The sequence below is a fragment of the Peromyscus leucopus genome, chromosome 16_21 (genome assembly GCF_004664715.2).
Source record: "Peromyscus leucopus breed LL Stock chromosome 16_21, UCI_PerLeu_2.1, whole genome shotgun sequence".
NCBI lineage: Eukaryota > Metazoa > Chordata > Mammalia > Rodentia > Cricetidae > Peromyscus > Peromyscus leucopus.
This window is the reverse complement of record NC_051084.1, coordinates 44,720,867-44,737,461: the sequence shown is the minus strand read 5'-3', so window position 1 is coordinate 44,737,461 and position 16,595 is coordinate 44,720,867. Positions and strand designations below refer to the sequence as shown.

At 44.9% G+C, this 16,595-nt stretch overlaps 2 protein-coding genes across 3 annotated transcripts in view; one reads left to right on the top strand and one right to left on the bottom strand.

Annotated features, from left to right (window-relative positions):
• Nucleotides 1–4,620: 4,620 nt before the first annotated feature.
• C16_21H2orf49 (chromosome 16_21 C2orf49 homolog) lies at nucleotides 4,621–16,203 on the bottom strand. The gene is made up of 4 exons (XM_028865813.2): nucleotides 16,010–16,203; nucleotides 13,702–13,868; nucleotides 9,346–9,721; nucleotides 4,621–7,419 (listed from the first exon to the last, which is right to left on the bottom strand). The coding sequence occupies exons 1-4, from the start codon at nucleotides 16,106–16,108 to the stop codon at nucleotides 7,363–7,365; spliced, it is 699 nt and encodes a 232-aa protein (XP_028721646.1). The 5' UTR covers nucleotides 16,109–16,203; the 3' UTR covers nucleotides 4,621–7,362.
• Tgfbrap1 (transforming growth factor beta receptor associated protein 1) overlaps nucleotides 15,636–16,595 on the top strand; it is a 54,103-nt gene continuing 53,143 nt past the window's right edge. The window contains exon 1 of one of the 2 annotated variants that reach the window (XM_037200026.1): nucleotides 15,636–15,899. The gene's annotated coding sequence lies outside the window, so the exon portion shown is untranslated. Of the gene's footprint in view, nucleotides 15,900–16,470; nucleotides 16,561–16,595 lie in introns of those variants that run through there. The other variant, XM_028865810.2, reaches the window with a different exon arrangement.

Here is a 16,595-nt window from a genome sequence, read left to right as displayed (position 1 = left end):
GGTTCTCCACTAGGGCTTGGGACTTTCCCACTGGCTTCTCAAGTCAGTGTCTTACTCTGGGTGATGTTTAATAGCATGTGAAGTGGGTGTGGTGGTTTAAATGAGGCATGTTCCCTAAAGTCTCTAGTATTTGGACACTTGGTCCCCAGTTGGTGGCGATCTAGAGGAAGTATGTCACTGGGGGTGGCCTTTGAGGTTTGATAGCTTTACTCCACTTCCGGTTCACTCTCTGCTTCCTGTGTGTGGACATAGATTTGCTCTTTCGGCATCCTGTCCCTGCTACCATGCAGCCCACCGTGATGGATTCTTATTCCTCTGGAACTGTAAACAAAAATATACTTTCTCCAGAAGTTTCTTTGGGTCATGATGTCTTATCACAGCAACAGGAAAGTAACCAACACCACTGTGGGTCCTCTGGACTTAGAGCAAACTTCAGGTTCTGCCATTGTCTCAGCTACTTTTCTATGGCTGTCATAGAACACCATGATCAGGACGACGAATAAAAGAAAACATTTAAACCGATGAAAACAAGGGGCCATGAATGTGAAGGAGAGCATGAGGGGGTCTATGGGAAGGTTTGGAGGAAGGAAATTGGAAGATGTAATTAAAATACAATCTCAAAACCAAACAAAACAGAAAGCATTTAATTTGGCTTATGGTTTCAGAGGGTTAGAGTCCATGATGGCAGAGTGAAGAGAGAGCTGAGAGTTCACATCCTGATCCACAACCCAAAGACAGAGAGAAAGAACACTGGGGATTGCAGGAGTCTTTGGAAACCTCAAAGCCCACCCCAGTGACACACCTCCTCCAAGACGACATATCCTTCTCAAACTGTCCACAGGGAAACCAATCTGTAATTCTCATCCCCTTTCCTGTGTGTGTGTGTGTGTGTGTGTGTGTGTGTGTGAGAGAGAGAGAGAGAGAGAGAGAGAGAGAGAGAGAGAGAGAGAGAGACCTTATCTGAGTAATATTAGCTTCATAAGATGAGTTTGGCAGTGTTCCATTCCTTCTGTTATGGAATTATTTGAAGAGCATTGGTGCAAGCTCATCTTTTAAGGTTTGGTAAAGAGTTGGCAGTGAATCCATGTGGTCCTGGGCTTTTCTTTGTTGGGAGACTATTAAATTATTGTTTCTGTAACATTGGTTGTTACAAACTTGCTTGGCTTGTTGATATATTCTTTACTTAATTTTGGTAGGTTTGTGTGGAGATACATTGTGTACCCTAATAAACTTGCCTGAGGATGAGGACAGAGCCAGCCACTAGATTAGACATAGAATCCAGGCAATGTTAGTACACCCCTTTAATCCTAGCATTTGAGATCTCATGCCTTTGCTTGGGAAACAAACACACCTTTAATCCCAGGAAGTAATATGGCAGGGCAGAGAAAGGTATATAAGGCACGAGGAAACAGGAACTCTCTCTCTTGAGGCTGAGGATTTTGTAGAGGTTAAGAACTAGTGGCTGGCTGTTCTGCTTCTCTGATCTTTCAACTTTCACCCTGATATGTGGCTCTGGGTTTCTCATTAAAACACCATCCAAGATTCAAACAACAGGTTTGTATGTGTCTAGGTGCATCCATTTCTTCTAGATTTTGCAGTCTTTTTTTAACATAAATTTTCAAAATATTCCCTAATGATTTTCTGGGTTTTGTCGGATCCCTTTCATCTCTACTTTTATGAATTTGTGCATTCTCTATCCCCACCCCACCCTCAGAGGAATAAGAATCCAATATGGTAGCAGGGACAGGGTGCTGAAAGAGCAAATCTATGTCCATACACAGGAAGCAGAGAATGAACCGGAAGTGGAGTAAAGCTATCAAACCTCAAAGGCCAACCCTAGTGACATACTTCCTCTAGACTGCCACCAACTGGGGACCAAGTGTCCAAATACTGGAGACTTTAGGGAACATGCCTCATTTAAACCACCACACCCACTTCACATGCTATTAAACATCACCCAGAGTTACAGCACTGACCAAGGCTTGTGCTGAAAGAGATAAAGGCCTGATTCAAGACGGAATAAAGGGAAGTGCCCTCAGGACAAGACCCCACCAAGGTAAGTGTCCAACTTGTAAAAAGGAAAGGCCTACGGAACATTTTGTTCCTAAAAAGCAACACCAAAGGAAAGCTGTGACAACTGAGATTCTTCCGCTAGACTCCATCCCAAGCAGGGAGTCCAACTTGTCAAGTGTCCATGTGGTTCTGGCTTCAGAGTCATGAAGGACACACAAGGAAATAGGCTGTAGAATTCCCCTCCAAGGTTAAGGACAGCCTCTAGGGCCAGGCCTGTGGCAGGAGAGTCCCTGCATGGAGGCCTTGATGGGCCATTTCCTGAAGCTGTGAAAGCGAAGCCTGGATTGTACTGGAGACGGCAAGACGTTGGAGAGGACGGAGCTATGGGGCATCTGCCGGGCATAGCTGCACACGGGGAGTGGAACCAGCCAAGGAGAGAGGAGTATGTTACAGGTAGCAAGGCTGGAAGGGTGGAGCCACCTAAGCCCTTTGACATCACACATGAAGCTTCGGGATTTGGAGTCTGTGCGGCTGGGTATTAGTCTTGCTTTGGTTCAGTACTTCCTCGCTATGCTCCCGTTCCATCCTTTTGGAATGGTTAATACATATCCTGTGCCACTGTAGGTTGGAAGTATGCAACTTGCCTTTTTATTTTATAAGGGGTTACAATGAAGGCTGCCTGAGTCTCAGAAGAGAGTTGGACTTTGGACTTTTAAACTGTGCCGAGGCTGTGAAGGACTACTGAAGTTGAACTGCTTTTTGCATGATGACACATACAGTCATGAGCCTGAGGGCCAAGGAGGTGAATGTGATAGTTTGAATGAGACTGGCCCCCCCTAGGTTCAAGTATTTGAATACTTGGTCCCCAGCTGGTAGAACTGTTTAAGGTAGGATTAGGTGGCCTTTTTAGAGGTGTGTCACTGGGGGTGAGCATTGAGGTTTCAAAAGGCCATGTGGTTGTGTCTCAGGATGTTAGCTCTCAGTTACTGCTCCAGTGCATGCCTGCCTGTCTGCCTGCCTTCTACAACGCTCCTCACCATGATGGTTGCAGTCTCTAACCCTCTGAAACCGTAAGCCTCAAATAAACCTTCTAAAGTTGCCATGGTCATGGTGTTTTACCATAGTAACAGGAGATGAGACCTTGCTGGAGGAAGTGTGTGTGTGCTGGGGGGGTGGGGTGGGGGGAGCATTGAGGTTTCACAGACTCATGACATTCCCAGTGTGCTCCTCCCGCCTCCTGCTTTTGCTTTAGGGTGTGAGCACTCAGCTGCCCCTCCTGCTACCCAGTGCCTGCTTATCTCCACTCTGCCTCTTGCATTCTGACTCACTGAAACTGTAAGCACAAAATAACTTGCTCTGGGCATGGTGTTTTATCACAGCTATAGAAAAGTAACTAAAACATAACCCAAAGCATAAGGTTTCCTCACATCTATACATAGATAACTGAATAAATTCTTGGTTTACACCTTGCCATTCCATGTTCACTGGCCTACCTTCTCCACAGAATAAGGAACTGAATCACCTCGCTCAACCCTAGGATACACAATACCAGGTATTTAAAAATACATGGGAACTCACATCTTTGTTTCTTTATTTTACAATAAGGAAATCAACTACATTATTAAGCAACTGAAAAGATTAAATGCATTTCAGCTCATAAAACACACTAGTGAAAAGCAACCAAATGCAAGAAGTTTTGTCTCTGCTTTTTTGTTGTTGTTCAAAATAGCAAATTACCGGAGTATTTTCCAAGTTATTTGATTTAGAACTTCAGTCTTCAAATGCAGTAAGTAACTGAAAAGTTTCTGCACCCTGATTAAATCTTTTCACCGATGCAGCAAACCAAATCAAACCGAATTAGAAAAAGCCCACGTTTAATGGGTAAAGCACTCCCGGATGATTTTCTGCTCCCCCTCCCCCCAAACAAGGAGACAGGGAAGAGACCAAAAAAAACCACATGTCTGGTTTCTGGTGTGCAGTTTAAATACCCTGTGGGAGTAGTCTTGAGCAGTAGTCCTGAGGGAGGAGTAGTGTTTGGTGGGCTTTCTGAGACAGGGCAGGGTGTGGAGACAGAGAGAAGGGGGTGGGGGGCTGAGGTAGAGCTTCCATCAGAGCATTCCAGGCTCTTGGGTATATATGGGTGCCAGGGGTTGAGGTGGAACTTTCACCAGAACAGTAACATTACGATCCTAGCTAAGGAATTAGCTATTTCAGCTCAGAGCTGTGCTCCTAGTACTCGGGAGGTATAAACAAGCGGGCTGTGGTGGAACCTGCCTTAGAAAAGCAGCCGCCCTCCCCAGAGGGGAGTTCAGCTGTTGACTTTGCCCTAAGTCTCTCAACTAAGTTTGTACTTTGTCCCATTTATTCTTAGGGATACTTGAGGATGCACATCTTCATGTCAATCAAGATGTCTCAAACATGACATAATTAACTGCCCTCTTGCTCACAACAGGTGACTGGGCTGGGCTGTTTGAATGCAAAGAATGCAATGTAGATAAGATTATGCCACACACAATGACACTCCCTGAATCAGTTTCTTCTGTCACATCAGGTAACAGAAATATTTTTCCATCTGATTTGTTTTGCAAATGACAGATCTGCTCAAGATAATTTTATTCAGTTTATTTAAATAAGGACAAGGCTACTTAAAAGACCATACATACAAAAACCGTACATTACAAGGTCAACCTTTTCTATACTGAATTACAAAACTTACACAAGCATTTAGTAAAAGCACACTTAAAAACATGTTGACCAATTAGTAACCTCTCAACAATGCTCAAGTTCCACAGCAGGACGTAGAGGAAGCTCTAACACACCGGGATGCTTTAATCTAATGGCAGTTTTACTTAATGTAAGTTTTTAAAAGGTCATTGCTGTTGAATGAGTCTCTACATCAGTTTTCGAACTGTCTCTCAAACTTAAGTCAACCAAAACAGAATTTCAAATGAACACTTCAATTCTGATGAATTTCCACACCAGCAAATACAGCCTCATGGTAGTAGTGGGCCACTCTTCAAGGCTCTGGCAGCTGTCTAGACTAATAAGGCTACTCTGGGAAACTATGCTGCTGTAACAGCCTTTGGGAAGCAACTGATGCTGCAGGGTTCCAGACTGCAGGGTCCACACAGTGGTCTAGGATCCCTCGGAAGTAAGAGGACTGGGTTAGACTATCTCCACCCCTCAGTGAATGGATAAAGTCACAGACGCAATGCAACTCGCAAAGCTAAGTCTGAAGCTGAGACCTAGAGAGAAAAGAAAGGAGAATGGGAAAGAGAGTAGGAGGTACCCAACAGGTAGGAGGAAAGAACAAGGCCAGCTCGCCGATGGCAGACGTGCTGCCCTGGTACCTCACAAGCTCCCCACTGACTCCAGTGCCATCCGTCTGCCAACCCAGAAATAAGAGCAGCTGGCCTCCCTGGGACACAGAATGGACAGCAACAACACTAACCCCATGTTAGTAAGTGAAGATCCCCCAGAACTGCTCACCACTCACAGTGAGGCCTTCTAACCCACATGGAAACACCACCTCAGAACGAGCCTCCCAAGGCTGCTTCTCAAGATTCCCAGCGCTTGGCACACTTCATTACAGAGAGGAAGCCAACTCCATGATCCCTTTAGGAGGCACAGAGCTCTGTGACAGGGAGTACGAAATACACAGTGCATGGTTCAATGCTTCTCCACCTCTCAAACTCCAAACAGCTCAATAATACGCTGCTATGTGAGTGTAGATGCTGAATGCTCATAGTATAAACTTCAATTTGAAGCAACAATGTTACACAGTTCAGCTGTTATTACCAACCTACTCTGTAAGTTAAATATACAAATTAAAAATTAATTTCACTGAGTAACTAAAAATAAGTGCCCACTGACTTAAAACTGTCAAATGGCTAACTCTCTCTTCAAAGAGAGAACTGCCGTGGAAGCAGAAGGGTCAACTGAATATAAAATAGAATGCGTCAGTCTACTCTAAAAGCTGCACTTTTCAAATCTCCCTTGACAAGTACATATAGGAGCACAGTTCCCATCAACAATATTCATTAATCAGCCCTGCAGGTAACAATACATTTAAAATCTTACTGTAGCATCAACAACTCATGCAACACTTAATATGCATCAATTTCGTCTTATGTGTACAAATTTACTCTGGAAAAAAAGGAGAACGCTAAAAAACTACAGGGTTGATGTCTAAGAACAGTACTTACCTGCAAGGCTGAATTATGTTTTGTAAGGCTAGTTGATAACCGATCTAAAATGCTTTGTTTTAACAAATCAAAGAAAGGAGATGACCCTAAGGCCTACCAACAAGGCAAACCACCAATCTGAAGATTATACATGGAAAAGGTGTGAAGTATCTTTACTCTCAGTTAGAAATATAAAGGAGGGAGCAGATACTAGAAGTCATGAATGTAAAGCAAACAGTATTTTCTCACTCACTTGCACTATACAAGTGGATAATGCTATTTGCACACAAATAAAAAGACTGTCAGTTAGCCCTGCATGGGGCAGCCCTGCAGGGAGCTGTATTATAGCACATGTTCAGCTAGGAGTCCACTTCGCTGCTGCACTCTACAGTGAACTCCAATTCCAGTGGCCTGACAATGCCGACTGCCGACTCCACAGCAGACCAGTAAGCACCTCCCTCCACCACTGCCACACGTTCTGGACTTTCCTAATGTCTAGAATTCTAGCACCCATCATGCCAAACTTTCTGCTGTCAAGTACTGCCTCTCACGTGCTCACCCAGCCTGAAGACTTTGAAACCAGTCTCATTTTAAAAAGAGAAAGCTTAGAAGAAATGGCTGAACTCACAATGAGACCACAAGCCGTACAAGAAAAGAGCAGGCAGGATCCCTGCACGACAGAACGTTCTAAAGACAAATGAGCAGCTTCTGCCGCTGAGAGGCCAGTGACAGCAAACTCTGTCCCCTTCTGCCTTCAGTGGGACGCAGCGGCACGAGCAACTGAAGAGCAGAATGCTTCTCCAGCAACACCATCAACACACTTTCCTCGGTGAACCCTTCACGAGGCAGGTGGCAATATTTACCAGAATACTGCCAATTGCTATATGCTTCTGCTTGGGAAAAGAAATTTATAAAGGATGTATACAAAGCTATATATTAAAAAAAAAAAAAAATTCTTCCCTAATCGGGTCATGAAAGTCAAGACATTTTAAGGAAGGGAACAGGGAATGGAGGGAGGGGGTTGGGAGGGAAGGGAAAGACTTTTATTTTTCCAAACCTATTTTAAACCTCAAGAAAATCCCACAGTAATCAGGACCTCAGTAAATACTGTGGACTCATCTGAAAACTGCAGCTGCAGCTCTATTTACACTTTGGAGGCTTCCCTTCACGGCCACGTGACATGCTGTATCTTCCTCTTGGTTTCTGGAGGCTTCAGGTGATTCTGGAAGACAGAGCAGAACCCGTTCATAATGCAGAGATGCCTCTGAACAGCTCAAAGGAGCACCCACCCAGCCAAGGTCCAGTACAGCTGCGCCCGTGTAAGAGCTCTGCTGCCACCTGGTGGGGATGGCGCTCACATGCAGAAACAAGTCTCTCTGGCTCCATTTGTCTGTTCTTGGTTCTCAAGTGTTCTGCACTAAGTTCTCTCTCTCTCTCTCTCTCTCTCTCTCTCTCTCTCTCTCTCTCTCTGTGTGTGTGTGTGTGTGTGTGTGTGTGTGTGTGTGTCTGAGTGTGTGTGTCTCTCGCACACAGGCACGCAGGGACAGCCTGAACCTTATCCCACAAACAGCAGAACCAGACACTGCAGAAGGTAGAGGGATAGGCCTCTCTTGGCTTTCTAGCTGCTCCTAAGGTGATTCTAATGGGCAGAGCTGAGACGTTCGGCTGCTGCAAACTCGCCTCTTCCTCACCTGGGCCACCTCCTTCACCGACATCACAGTCTGAACTTCATGAGAAATGGTGACTAAATATTCACATTTCTAAATTAATACTGATCTATATGTATCTACATATACATATACAGAGATCATAGCTCACTCCTTGTATTATTGTATTTCAGATGTGGCTTATTCTTCTAACTTTTACCCCACATTCTCCTCTATCTCACAAAGGTGGTTAGAATAACTACAGAGGCAGACTGGTGTCCTACATATGCCCTGTAATCAATGTTCAGTCTGTCCACCTAACCGGAAGTTATGCACCTGTGACTCGGGTACAAAATCCAAGCATCCAGAACTTCAATATAGCGGAACACAATGTATGTGAGAGACTCCCTTCAGAATTGCTCTAGTCCTCCAAAATTAAGTAATCTGTTGTTTAGGAAAGAGCAGACTCTAGGGTAGGTTTAATGTAAGTAAACACACTTAAGGCCTAGGCCCAAATACTACTGCATATATATGCTGCCCAGACAGTAGCATCCTCACTAACAAAGGAGTATTTAGCTTTGCAATCCCAAGACAGAAAGAGCATTTTACGAAATCTGCCTTTTGGCATTCATTTTACATAGAAAGAAATTCAATGAACTTTCAAAAACAATAATTATTGTGGATTTTTAGATTCCAGAATTCAAATGTATGAGCAACAAGATATATATAAAAAAACAACAACAACAACAACAAAAACAGGCTATTGTCAGGTGGTGGTGGCACACGCTTTTAGTCCAAGCACTCGGGAGGCAGAGGCAGATGGATCTCTGTGAGTTCGAGGCCAGCCTGGTCTGCAGAGTGAGTTCCAGGACAGCCAGGGCTACACAGAGAAACCCTGTCTCAAAACCAAAACAAAAGCAACCAAACAAAAAAACCCAGACTACTGCAGAGTTTAAGAGCAGCAAGTGGGCATTGCAGACTGTAGAGTCAAGTGATACCATGTGTGCTCTCTTCCTCCTAGACACTGGTGAACCTTGGAGATGCAGCTAGGGGAGAGATGCAGCACCCACCTACCCTGGAATGGCACTTACGGAGCTCTAGGGACCTCACCCTCTGCTCCTCAGCCCAGCTTGGCTGTACATGCTGTACTGTTACCAGCTGTACCTCCTGGGGTAGACTGAGAGGCTGCAGAGACTGGGAAGGTGAGGGAGCGTTCTCTCAGGGCTTCAGTGGGTTCTGTGCGATCACTAAGCCTCCCCTGCTGCAGGGACTGGTCTCAAGGTGACCCTTTATATCATCATAGTAAGGAAAGAGGTGTCAGCCTAACTATCAAAATTCCATGGCAGTTTGACACGGAGCCAAATTTTAAACTCTACACATAACCCTCTAAAGGAAATGGGGTTGTTTTTTAGCACCCCACCCCCAATAAAAGGCAACAAGCCCAGCTGGCTGACCTGGGGCTGCAGGGTAGGTGCTCAGTACGGAAGCCACCCCATACTTACCGTGGCCTCGGCCTCTTCCTTGGGAGCAGCCCGCTTCAATTTCACGGGAGTAGTTCCAACAGGGGACAAAGGCGGCGACTTCACAGGACCCGAAGGGCTTTTCCTATGTGTTAAGTCATGGTTCTGTTTAGTGTCATTATTATTGTGCTCCATTTTATTGTTCGTAGACAAACTGGAAAACAAAATTAGGGGTGATACCCCTGAGGAGGAATTTGGTAACTTCCGAAAGGCATCACGGGTGGAGCCCGTCTGGGCCGGAGGCTTGAGCCGGTCATCTGCTCCGTTCTCTGTCTTCTTCACTTTGATGCTTGTGCTTGTGGAGCTCCCATCGAACACAATGAGCGGTCTTTTCCTCAGTCCGTCCGCGGCAGTGCTCCTGAAACCAGAGATACGCTCTTGAAAAGCACCGCACGGGCTGGCAGACCAGGGGACTGCATTCAGTCAGCAACAAGATTTATTGACCAGACTGTGGTAAAGGGAACTATCGGAAATAAGGCTTCCAGGCCCAAAGAAACAATTTTCTAGTGCTTTCAAGTATAAACTATTTATTTATAAGACTCCTTCATAAAAACATTACTTCTAAAATGTTGGATGAGATGTCCCTCATAGTCTTGGGAATTTGAGTGTGTGGTCCCCATTTGGTGGTGCTGTTTGGGCAGTTTAGGAGGTGTGGCCTTGCTAGAGGGGTTCTCAGTGGAGGAGTCCTCAGTGGAGGAGTCCTCAGTGGGGGAGTCCTCAGTGGAGGAGTCCTCAGTGGGGGAGTCCTCAGTGGGGGAGTCCTCAGTGGAGGAGTCCTCAGTGGAGGAGTCCTCAGTGAGGAGTCCTCAGTGGGGGAGTCCTCAGTGGGGGAGTCCTCAGTGGGGGAGTCCTCAGTGGAGGAGTCCTCAGTGGGGGAGTCCTCAGTGGGGGAGTCCTCAGTGGAGGAGTCCAGACTCCTGCCATTCCCAGTTTATCCTCTATGTCCCGCTGCAGTTCAAATGTGAGCTCTCAGCCAGCTGCAGCCTGCTGCCATGGCTCCCTGTCCGGGACTCATCCTTCTTTCTACAAACTGCCTTGACCTTGGTGTTGTATCACACACATAAAGAAGTAGGTAATATAAATATTAAGCAGCTCCACAATAAAAGAGCAGCTTATTGGTACTGCTATCCTGAACATGCAATCATAATCAATGATTCTTTTACGAAGAAAAACTATAAAACAGTATCAATACTCCCACAGTGGTAGTTCACAAATAATAAAGCAAAACCCTACTGCAAACACCAAATGTCTCTAATGTCTGGGCACTTCATAATCAGTGACTAAAATATTTGTACAGTTTTAATCATGAGATATGATGAGTCTTCATGTCCAATGGTTAATTAATTGGTGCATCTCATTGCTCTGAAGCACAGGTCTGAATAATGCAGGAAATTATGAATATTTGTGGATTTAAATATGCAAAAGCATAGAACACATAGAATAAAAACAAGGTAAAGAAGATTTAAAATAATAGCCAGCATAGGGCACTTTCAGTGAATGGAGCTTATAGGGCTCCGTATTGCTCTGGATGAATGATGAGGGAGTGATGAGTCAAAGTGAAGACTGGACTCTAAAGATGCTTCAGTAAGCTAACTTACTGTTTACAAAACAGAAATACTCTATCAATCTGGTGTAAATGAAGCACATGGTGTTTATAGACCAAAGGAGTAGACTTGTATTGTAAAACGCAACATTATTCTTCATTCAGGCATGGTGAGGCCTCCATGCACACCCTCACCTTTGGTCATTTACATTATCTGAGGGAAGGCATGTATTATGTGGCCACAAAGCTCTAGTGCAGTGGTTCTCAACCTTCCTATGCTGTGATTCTTTAATACAGTTCCTCATGTTGTGGTGACCCCCAACCATAAAATGATTTCATTTCTACTTCACAACTATAATTTTGCTACTGTTAGGAACTACGATGTAAATATCTGTGTTTTCCAATGGTCTTATTGGAAAGGGTCCTTTGACCCCCAAAATGCATCCAGACCCACAGGTTGAAAACCACTGGCTTAGAGACTTGTGCCACTTGGAGTCTGCTCTGCTTCCTGTGTGGAGTATGACACCCTGCCTAGGGCTTGCTACAGTGCTTCTCCCGGGACAGTGATGGTCTCTTAGCCCTCTGGAGCCATACACCAAATAAACTCTTCCTTCCATAAGCTGCCCTGGTCATGGTGCTTTATCACAGAAACAGAAATGCAACTAATATGCTGTGGGATGGTCTTTCTGTATGCTGTGCATATGTGTTGCTACCATTGGTTAATAAAAAAGCTGCTCTGGCCTAAGGGGGGAAATCCAAGAGAGATACAGTGAGAAGAAAGGTAGAGTTGGGCAGACACCATCCAGCCACCCAAGGAAGAAGATGCCAGCAGACCAGTAATGCCATGGCCACATGGCAAGATGTAGATTAATAGAAATGAGTTGATTTAAGATGTAATAGCGAGCTAGCAATAAGCCTGAGTCACAGACCAACCAGTTAGTAATTAGTATTAAGCCTGAGTGACTATTTTATAAAAATGGCTGCTGCCCAGGCAGGACTGAGAAACTTCAGTCTATACGAATACACTGTGTGTCACCTTGGGCAAGTTACAGCATTCCTCTGGATCTCAGTTTCTCCACAGAAAAAAGAGTGAGTTCAACAAAATAGGATACTCCTAGGTCCTTTCAACTATAATACTCTGGTTCAAGATTCAAATTGTAAAATTTTGTGTGGAGTTGGGGGTCATATGGTACTGGGTATCAAATCCATACCTTGCACACTGTCTAGGTAAGTGTTCTACAACTGAGCTAAACCTCATCCCCCAAACTGCAAATTCTTAAAATAGAGCCAAAGATCTTTTCTAAACAATATCCAGGGGCTGTCATGAGAAGTTTAGCTTTGAAGGAAAGTATGACCAGCATTGAAAGCTTTGCTTATTACTAGGACAAGTGCCTGAATGTGCTAATAATATTGCTTGAATTTAAGAACCTAAACAAGTAAACAAAATGAAAGGCATATGTAACAGAATTCAGAGGCTTGTGAAAGCTAACACTAATGTGTAGCCTGTACTAACATGTAATTACTCCTGCTCAAAAGCAAGACTACCTCTGTATTTCTTCACCCAAAGACTGAGAGCATACATATATCCAACTGTATTCATGCTTACCAATCACCTCAGTTAAGGGACTCACAAGGGATCTAAACCGCTGATCAAGTTAGACTTACATCCTCCCTCTTTCCCCAGCCCTCCAATCCTTCCCCTATTGTTCTAGTGCATTGCTTATGACAGTGCCTTATGTAGAGAAGGCCCGAGTAACTGATTAATGCTTCACTTGTTAGAGCAAACACTCAAGGATCTTAGAAGGCCATCCTCTTGATACAGTCAGCAACATTCATTAATCAAATGTAATTTTCTTTTTAAAAATAATTTGCTTATAGTTTTATGAAATTTTTCTGAAACTTAAGTCTTCTAAGAATTAAACAATGGTACCTGAATTTAGCTAACAGACTCTTCACTCCCATATCAGTCAAGTCTTACCTGACTCATCTTTTTCCTCAAAGTCAACAAGTTTGATTAGTTCTACCTACAAAATACATCTGGATCCTAGGCCATCAAATTCCCTACTTTAGTCAAAACTATCATTTACTGCCTGGATTACAGCACAGCCTTCCTCACTGAGCTCCTTAATACCATCCTTGCAACTCCCCATCTTAAATACTTCTCGGTACAGTAGGGAGGGTGATTCTGTTAAAACACCATCTTGGGGCAGGGTGGGGGGTAGGTGGGGGGGTAGACGACACCACCATCACTACTTCAACACCTTCTCACAGCTTCTCATCTCAGAGTAAAGCCAAAATTCCCCGAATCTACAAACTTCACTTGATCCCACAATCCCTACTATTCCTTCACAGCAGATGCTTTCATCTCTTTCCAAACCTAGACCTGATATATTACAGGCAAACTGCTGATCCAGGTTCTCAGAGAGCAGAATAACAGACAAATCTCTACTTCTTACAGGTCGTTTCTACTGAAATGTCACTCTATAGTGAAGTAATTGCTGACCACTTTACCAAAAATTGCCATTACCTCTCCATGGTTTACCTATCTCCACAGCATCCGTTTAACTTAAGTTCCTCTCAACTAAAACCTGAAAGAAGGGATGCCGATACTGCCCGCTACAGCAATCATAGTACCCGGTGTTCAATTAATAGTTAACAAATGAATGTCTGCTTTGTTGTGTTTGTTTGTTTGTTTGTTTTTGCCTAAGTTTATCTGATGGGAAAAAACAAAAACAAAACCCTTCAGTCATAAAGGATTAGATGTAACCAGGAAACCTGGAACCACTAGAAAGTACCTTTTGGTCTCAATTTTCACTTCATGCTGTTCTCTTCTCTTTTCCATCATCTTCCCCCATCTATTCTTTGGCAAATCCCTCTGAGGCAATGGTATGGCATGCTGGACGTAAAGGTCAGTAAGGTTGTCCTTGTTTACTCTTACGTCATTTTCAACAGCTATGTTCTTCTGTGGGAAAGGAAACAAAAATTATCTCAAAACACCTTTCATTTAAAAACGACCTATCTGCATTACATGGTAAAATGTGGCCGGATGGTGGTGGCTCACGCCTTTAATCCCAGCACTTGGGAGGCAGAGGCAGGCGGATCTTTGTTAGTTTGAGGCCAGCCTGGTCTACAGAGCGAGATCCAGGAAAGGCGCAAAGCTACACAGAGAAACCCTGTCTCGAAAAACCAAAAAAAAAAAAAAAAAAAGCATTATGCATAAATAAATTATAAAACTATTTTCACAATTATATACCTTTAAGAGTCCTAGAAAGGTATTATTAAATAGAATATTAAAGACACATTAAACTCTATAAAAATTAAGTTGGTCCTCTTCCTAGAGTGGCCACACACCCTGACTGTTGAAGACTATTGCCCATAACTGTTAGCCAACTGTAGCAGTAGAGGACCATTACCACCACCATCACCATCACCACCACCACCACCACCACCACCACCACCATCTCAATCTAAATGAAAATGGGGCATTATTTGAGGAAAACAGATAAAAGAAAGCATATCATCCGATTCTGTCCATAAGCTACTTTGAGTATGATCATCATATCAAACTGATGGGGTAAGATCTAAGTCTCACCCTGTGTTTTATTTCTCATGTTTCTTTAATGTGGTGGGTGGGTACTTGCTTTTTCTTTTCTTTCTTTCTTTCTTTTTCTTTCTTTCTTTCTTTCTTTCTTTTTTTTTTTTGGATGATGGGGACTCAACCTAGTTCCTTTAAGTATCCAAGCACTGCCTTTACCATGGAGAACCCCCCACTCCAACACACATGTACACGTACACACACACACACACACACACACACACACACACACACACACAGAGTCTCCTGTATAGCTTTTTAAATGAGCTTATACTACTGCAGAAGGAAACTGAACTCCCCATTCTGATGACAGTATCAGTACACCATGCCCCACCCACCACATTTTCACCATTCAACTCACTGTCCAACAACCCATGCCTAAGTAACCCCAATCTCTCTCATTGCCCAATTTCCTCTCAACCTCATGAAGTACAATTATGCAAACCGCACAAGAAAAGCTGGAGAAATGTATGCTTTGTATAACTGAAACATCAAGGCCAACTGACTGGTTTGACTCCATTTTTTTTTTTTTTAAATATTAAACCACCGTATTCCTCTTTCATATAGTGGATTGCTGACTTCTTGAATTCAGTCAGGGATGGGAGTACCCTGAAACTCTTGGACAACATTCCCCGAGGACTTCATCTGTTTAGAAGGCACTGAAGGGTTGGCAGCAGTGCTTAAAAGTGCTGTCAATGGGTCAACAGCAAGAGCTGGTTAAAATGCGGTTTTAGGGCACATGCGGAACCTACTTCATGAGAAACTGACGGAGCTCAGTATATGTTTCAATAAGACCTCGATAATCCTGGTGTGCTTAAAAGCTTGAGAACCACAGGTTAAAGGCCATCTTTAAAATAACGTATGGAGAACTTCAGTTAATTAGAGAAAGGATACGGTAGTTAGGGGAAGAAAAAAATCTCATAGAAAACAAGACGTGCTACATAAAACCCTAGCGAAACTTTCAGCCATTTAGATAAGACTGATCACATTTTTCTTTGAAGTTTTGCCTATTTCACACCAGCTGGGGGAAAAAAAAAAAAAGACAAAAAGCAAGCACGCCACATAGAAAGCCAGGTGCCTTAAGTTCGCCTAACGGTGACCATGTCCATAATGATCTTAGGAAGTAAGCTCATGTCTCCGGGACTCAGTTTCAGGCTCTCTAAGGGAGGCGAAAGAGCTGTGTGCAACAGATTCTTTCTCAGCTGCTCTGGATCCAGCCCTGACTGCACCAGACTTCTCCCCTCCCTGTCTGTTCTCCCCAGTCCCTCTCTTCCGCAGGCCGTTGCTTGCACAGAGGCAGCGGGGGTCGTCTGGGACGCCCTCTCCGAGCTAGTGAGGATTTTCCGGGGATGCCAGCCACTCTTCCGACGTTTCCTTTGGGGGGGAGATCCGAGCGAGGTAAGAAGCCCCACCGGCTCTGTGTGGGCGGGGAGCGGCCACGAGCCTCCCGCAGGCCTGCCCGTCCTCCCGGCTGCCCGTCCGTGCTCAGTCGGGCCCGAACGCCCCACCTGCTCCAGGGTGAGGAGGAGGAACTCCTGGGACAGCAGCTCAGGGTGCAGCAGCAGCTCCGCGTCCGTGCAGCTGCGACCGCCCACATCCCCCGCCATGGTCGTCGCCAGGAGACCCCTGGCCGGCTACCCACAAAGCACCGCGGCGGAAGCGTCCCGGAAGTGACATACGGGGGCGGGACTCCGGTGTCCCTCGGCGCGCCCGAGACCCGATGCTTTCTGCGGAGGGTGGAGTGTGGGGCTGGGAGCCCAAGCTGACGCACCTCGGTCTGGAGGACCGACTGGGGTGCCGAGCTCAGGAACGGCAGGGCCGGGCCGCGCCGGAAACACGGAAGGCGAAGCAACCCGAGCGGGCCGCCATTGGTCGCACCTCCTGTGACGTCTCATGGCCGAGGCCGCAGGGATCCTCCGGACGGCTTTGGAGAGACAGAATTGATCAAGAGGGCATATAGCCCTGACCCCAATTGGCATGGTCCCGTCTGAAGCCATCCTTCTTTTCTGCACTTTACGATGTCTCAATCGTTTGTTGCCTAATCTCCCTTCTGCATAAAGTAAGCCCAATAAGATCAGACCTTGGAATTCATTC